Raw genomic sequence first — 6,612 nt, forward strand, 5'->3', positions numbered from 1 at the left:
ATGGGTGACTGGAGTGCCTTAGGCAAACTCCTTGACAAAGTTCAAGCCTATTCTACCGCTGGAGGGAAGGTGTGGCTGTCAGTCCTTTTCATTTTCCGAATCCTGCTACTGGGGACAGCAGTTGAGTCAGCCTGGGGTGATGAGCAGTCTGCCTTTCGTTGTAACACTCAACAACCTGGTTGTGAAAACGTCTGCTATGACAAATCTTTCCCAATCTCTCATGTGCGTTTCTGGGTCCTGCAGATCATATTTGTGTCTGTTCCCACACTCTTGTACCTGGCTCATGTGTTCTACGTGATGCGAAAGGAAGAGAAACTGAACAAGAAAGAGGAGGAACTCAAAGCTGCCCAAACTGATGATATCAATGTGGATCAATCAATGGTATCGATGCACTTGAAGCAGATTGAAATAAAGAAGTTCAAGTATGGCATTGAAGAGCATGGCAAGGTGAAAATGCGAGGGGGCTTGCTGCGAACCTACATCATCAGTATCCTCTTCAAGTCTGTCTTTGAGGTAGCCTTCTTGCTGATCCAGTGGTACATCTATGGCTTCAGTTTGAGTGCTGTTTACACTTGTAAAAGAGACCCCTGCCCGCATCAGGTGGACTGCTTCCTTTCTCGTCCCACAGAGAAAACCATCTTCATCATCTTCATGCTGGTCGTGTCCTTGGTGTCTCTTGGCTTGAACATCATCGAACTCTTCTATGTCTTCTTCAAGGGTGTTAAGGATCGCGTGAAGGGAAAGAGCGATCCTTACCACACTTCCACCAGCCCACTGAGCACCTCCAAAGACTGTGGATCTCCAAAATATGCTTATTTCAATGGCTGCTCCTCCCCATCCGCTCCCCTCTCACCCATGTCTCCTCCCGGGTACAAGCTGGTTACCGGAGACAGAAACAATTCTTCCTGCCGCAATTACAACAAACAAGCAAGTGAGCAAAACTGGGCTAATTACAGTGCAGAACAAAATCGAATGGGGCAGGCAGGGAGCACCATCTCTAACTCCCACGCACAGCCTTTTGATTTCCCTGATGACCACCAGAATTCTAAAAAGCTCGATGCTGGCCATGAACTACAACCTCTAGCCATTGTGGACCAGCGACCTTCCAGCAGAGCCAGCAGTCGTGCCAGCAGCCGACCTCGGGCTGATGACCTAGAGATCTAGGTCCAGTCTTGAGAGCATAAAGATTCCACTCAATTGTGGAGAAGAAAAAGGTGCTATAGAAAGTGCACCTTAGGTGTTCATTTTTTTCCAGTGGAGGTGGTACTCAACAGCCTTGTCACGAGGCTTAGAAAACACAAAGACATTAGAATACCTGGTTCACTGGGGGTGTTAGGGATAGGCAGGTGGAGAGGGAAGGGATGAGGGAGGTACATGTTGGTATTTAATGTAGTTCATTCAAAGAACTTAAATTTTAAATAAGAGTTGCATTAGGTGATCCATAGTTAAGGGCTTTTTCTTCCCCACACACCCCTAAGAATACTTCTGTGTATGTGAAAGAGTGGGTGGGTGATATTTTTGGTTAAATACTTTTTTGTTTTACCAAGAAACTGAAATAACTTTGGCCAGGAGAAAATGCTTCCTGAACATCCTACTTCTCTTTGTCAAGAAGAAGACAGAGGATTGTCCTTATGTCCCTGCTAAAACATTCCATTGTTAAAATTTGCACTTTGAAGGTAAGCTTTCTAGGCCTGACCCTCCAGGTGTCAATGGACTTGTGCTACTATATTTTTTATTCTTGGTATCAGTTAAAAGTTCAGACACGGCCCACAGAAGAAGACTTTCCATGCATTTGCAAATCTCAGCCAGTTATACGTACATTCTTTTTTACATCCACGTTATTATTACCATCACTTTGCATCATTCCTCAACTACTATTCACATTCATTTAAAGATTTCTGTAGACATTTAAAAAACAGTTGGGATATCACTTACCACTTTTTGAGTTAAAGTCAGGGAAGCAAGCCATGCTCAATGTTTAACAATCACTTGTATGTGAATGTGTGTGGAAGAGTGTGTTTTATTTGTCATGTATTGGTACAAGCAGATGCAGTATAAACTCACAAACACAGATTTGAAAATAATGCACACATGGTGTTCAAATTTGAACCTTTCTCATGGATTTTGTGGTGTGGGCCAATATGGTGTTTACATTATATAATTCCTGCTGTGCAAGTAAAGCACATTTTTTTTCCCCTAAAATGTTTTTTCCCCATGTATCCTATTATGGATACTGGTTTTGTTAATTATGATTCTTTTTTTTTTTTTCCTTTTTTCTTTTTTTTAGAATATAGCAGTAATGCTATTGCTGAAATGAATGATTTTCTTTTTCTGAAATATAATCATTGATGCTTGAATGATAGAATTTTAGTACTGTAAACAGGCTTTAGTACTTAATGTGAGAGACTTAGAAAAAATGCTTAGAGTGGACTATTAAGTGTGCCTAAATGAATTTTGCAGTAACTGGTATTCTTGGTTTTGTCCTACTTATGCACATTAATTCAGAACTTTTATTCTATCATGAGTTTGACAGTCTTTTGGAGTAACCAGCAACTTTGATGTTTGCACTAAGATTTTATTTGGAATGCAAGAGAGGTTGAAAGAAGTTTCAGTAGTACACATGTAACTAATTTATTTGAAATCTATCCTAAAGAAGTCTACCAGTTTCTTCAAATGTCTTTTTAAAATTCATCATGGATGATTAGTGAAAATGCAGAATATCATATTTTTCTTCTTGCATGTCAACTACATAAGCAGTTTTGTACAATGAGAAATACTAATTTGTTTGACATTCCATGTTAAACTACTGTCATGTTCAGCTTCATTGCATGTAATGTAGACCTAGTCCATCTGATCATGTGTTCTGGAGAGTGTTCTTTATTCAATAAAGTTTTAATTTAGTATAAAGATAGCCTTTATATACCGTGTGATTTTTTGAAACTTTTATTGCATCAATTCACAATTATCAAAGACATTTCCATTGGTTATGAGGATATGGGCAAATAAGATTCACAAGATTCCAGAATCTTTAAAAGGACAGTATTTATTATTAGCTAGATTCAGTGCAACGTTGATTAACATATTTGGATATTTATTCAACAGAGAAGATAAAGTATTAGAGTGTTGAATTTGGAATATAAAATTAATGAGATGTGTGATAGAGTCTAAAGTGAGTAATTTAGTAGATCCATACATGACAGAAGTAAGCATAAAAAGATGAGGATGTTAAAATTTTAAAGTGATAGGGTCTCCCAGATCTAAAAGAATAAGAGCAGTGTTGGTTTGAGTATGGTTATGCTGTGTGACAAAAGAATGAAATAGATCTATGATTCTATTATTCCAAGACATTGTGAAAACACAGAAAATACGATTTTTAAAATTCTTAACACCCAAGGAAAATTGAACCATTCATAGGGACAAGAACAATTCTGGGCAACTGATAGTATTGCTGTAATTTAAAATATAAAATGTGTTAGCACTTTTAAGTCACACTTCAACAAAGTTTTTTTTTTTTTTCCACACCATGTGGCATTTGGGATCTTAGTTCCCAGAACAGGGATCAAACCCATGCCCCCTGCAGTGGAAGCACGGAGTCTTAACCACTGACTGCCAGGGGAGTCCCAAAAGCTTTTTAACTTACTAAACTTGTTAACATGAACACATCACAAAGCAAACTAGTAAATGCCTGGAACATAAAAATATTACTAGTTTAGAAATAACCTAGTTCAGTTCGGTGGCTTCTTTTTTTTTTTTTTTAAGTAATGAACAAATATTACGGGATGTGCCTAAAGTTAAAGGATTGTCTACTAACCAGTTTCTGAGTCTATAATTGGTAGTATCAATACGTCTTCAAGTATTACCATTTGTCTGGCTGAGAATCTGAAGGGAGAGGCAAGTTTTCTCTGTGCATGTATGTGTTTGCATTTACTATGGGGAATAGAGAAATGTGGTTTATTTGAATGTGCATGTGTATTCACAAACAGCTCATAGGGTACAGATGGACAAATAATTAGACTACTGAATGTAGGTTTCTGATGTATGTGTGTGGAGGTGGGAGGGCAAGTTATATCTTTAAAAAATAGTCCATCTTAAACATTTCCCAAACTTTAAAGCTTGTCACTATTAAAAAAAAATCTAAGTATATTATAAATATACAGTTTTAAACTACAGTTTTAGTATACGAAATTGAAAATCAAACCTCAGGTCTCCCCATTCTCCAACAGAGACATCAGAGAAGTTCTAATTCCAGAGGAAATCACTGTTAAAAATTTGAGACACCAGCCATATATCAGACACTTTGTTAAGTAGTGGTGATTATTAGAATGACCCCATAGTCCCCTGCTCCATGAAGCTTACAATGTGAAGCCTTCCAGAAGTTTTAAAAATGATGTTCCACTCCGTTTTGCTTACCTTAATTGGCTGCCTATTTTCCACAACTAAAAATTGAATTGAGCTATGTTTTAGAATTATGAGAAAACTGCAGTTTTATTACACAAATATTTATTAGATACTCATTTTTGGCATAAAATTTCAGGTTTAAAAAATGGGAAAATTTTGAATCTTCTAGAAGTAGTAGAACTTTCTGTTGTGGAAATGTTCTATTCTGTGCACTATGGTAGCCACTAGCTACATGTGGCTATTGAAGCACATGAAATACGGCTAGTGAGTCTGAAGAAAAGGATTATTATTTTTTAAATTTAATTTAAGTAATTTATTTTTTATACAGCAGGTTCTGATTAGTCATCTATTTTATACATATCAGTGTATACATGTCAATCTCAATCTCCCAATTCATCACACCACCACCACCCCCTCCCCCACTTTCCCCCCTTGGTGTCCATACGTTTGTTCTCTACATCTGTGTCTCTATTTCTGCCTCGCAAACAGGTTCATCTGTACCATTTTTCTGGATTCCACATATATGCGTTAATATATGATATTTGTTTTTCTCTTTCTGACTTCACTCTGTATGACAGTCTCTAGGTCCATCCACGTCTCTACAAATGACCCAGTTTCATTCCTTTTTATGGCTGAGTAATATTACATTGTATATATGTACCACGTCTTCTTTATCCATTCATCTGTAGATGGGCATTTAGGTTTCTTCCATGACCTGGCTGTTGTAAATAGTGCTACAATGAACATTGGGGTACATGTGTCTTTTTGAATTATGGTTTTCTCTGGGTATATGCCCAGTAGTGGGATTGCTGGGTCATATGGTAATTCTATTTTTAGTTTTTTAAGGAACCTTCGTACTGTTCTCCGTAGGAGCTGTATCAATTTACATTCCCACCAACAGTGCAACAGGGTTCCCTTTTCCTTACACCATCTCCAGCATTTGTTGTTTGTAGATTTTCTGATGATGCCCACTCTAACTTGTGTGAGGTGATACCTCACTGTAGTTTTGATTTGCATTTCTCTAATGATTAGTGATGTTGAGCAGCTTTTCATGTGCCTCTTGGCCATCTATATGTCTTTGGAGAAATGTCTATTTAGGCCTTCTGCCCGTTTTTTGATTGGTTTGTTTTTTTACTATTGAATTGCATGAGCTGTTTATATATTTTGGAGATTAATCCTTTGTCCGTTGATTCACTGGCAAATATTTTCTCCTATTCTGAGGGTTGTTTAGAAAAGGATTCTTTTAATTTTAATTTAAATAGCTGTATGTGGCTAATGGCTATTGAATTGGGAGGTGCAGTTCTAGAATCTGCTGGGGAAAAAATAATTAATATTGGGTGGAAATGGGGGAGAGGATGGTCATGTTAGAAACAGGAAGGAGAAACTTCAGGGTCATTTTTATAGTCTTATAATAGTGTCTCTTACTCTGTAAACAATAGGAAACTTATTTAAGCAAAGCCTCTGCTTTTACATGAAATTACCTAGTCTTGTTAGATAATCATATATTTTATATTACCATCGTTTTACTTCAGAATTTCATGCACAAACTTATGCTACCTATTATTAAAAGTGGTAGGATTGTCTAAAGTCCTTAAATATTGGGAAGAAGTCTAGTGAGCTCTTTTGGTTCAGTGCATTATCATCCTAGCCCCTGTGGGTCCAAACGAAGCTTCTAGGCCATGGGATGTTCTTTCACCTTATTTTGAGAAACTTGCTGAACCTCTACCTGCCCAGGGTGCTAGGTCCTTGCCCACACACTGGCTCTCCTAAAAATTCCAAACTTCAAATTCCAACATGCCAAAACATCTGTGCTTTGTACTTGGAGGGAGAGCAAAATAATGAAGTTTGGGGGCTTATTAAAGTCTTAAAGTGCGTTCTTTTTATAAACAGTACACCAAAAGTATAGAAACATGTTTATAATCTTTACTGGCTCCAAGATTCTGTTTTTACCTTTTCTTGGTTGGGCAAATATAGCTGAGCCCTTGGCATGTCAGAATTTGCAGCTGGCAATTTTCAGAACTCAAGAGCAGAAGTGGAACTTTGCTTCAAGGACAGTAGAGTAACAAGAATATCACATAAAGAAGAAAGCAAATTTGGAGGAAAAATTTTGCATTTGTTTCCTGGTCTTCAAAATGTTGAAATTTTAAGTCAGATTATTTCTTCTGGTCTCCGGATGTTTCTCTCAAATGACCCAATGCTTATTTGGGCTGTGAC

General features: G+C 37.4%; 1 protein-coding gene across 1 annotated transcript; it reads left to right on the forward strand.

Moving 5' to 3' along the window:
- GJA1 (gap junction protein alpha 1) lies at positions 1-1,187 on the forward strand (the record flags this gene model as incomplete). Its single annotated transcript, XM_079716788.1, has 1 exon — positions 1-1,187. The coding sequence occupies one exon, from the start codon at positions 1-3 to the stop codon at positions 1,162-1,164; it is 1,164 nt and encodes a 387-aa protein (XP_079572914.1). The 3' UTR covers positions 1,165-1,187.
- Positions 1,188-6,612: the final 5,425 nt, after the last annotated feature.

This window comes from Hyperoodon ampullatus, assembly GCF_949752795.1.
Source record: "Hyperoodon ampullatus genome assembly, chromosome: 12".
In the NCBI taxonomy this organism is placed as follows: domain Eukaryota; kingdom Metazoa; phylum Chordata; class Mammalia; order Artiodactyla; family Ziphiidae; genus Hyperoodon; species Hyperoodon ampullatus.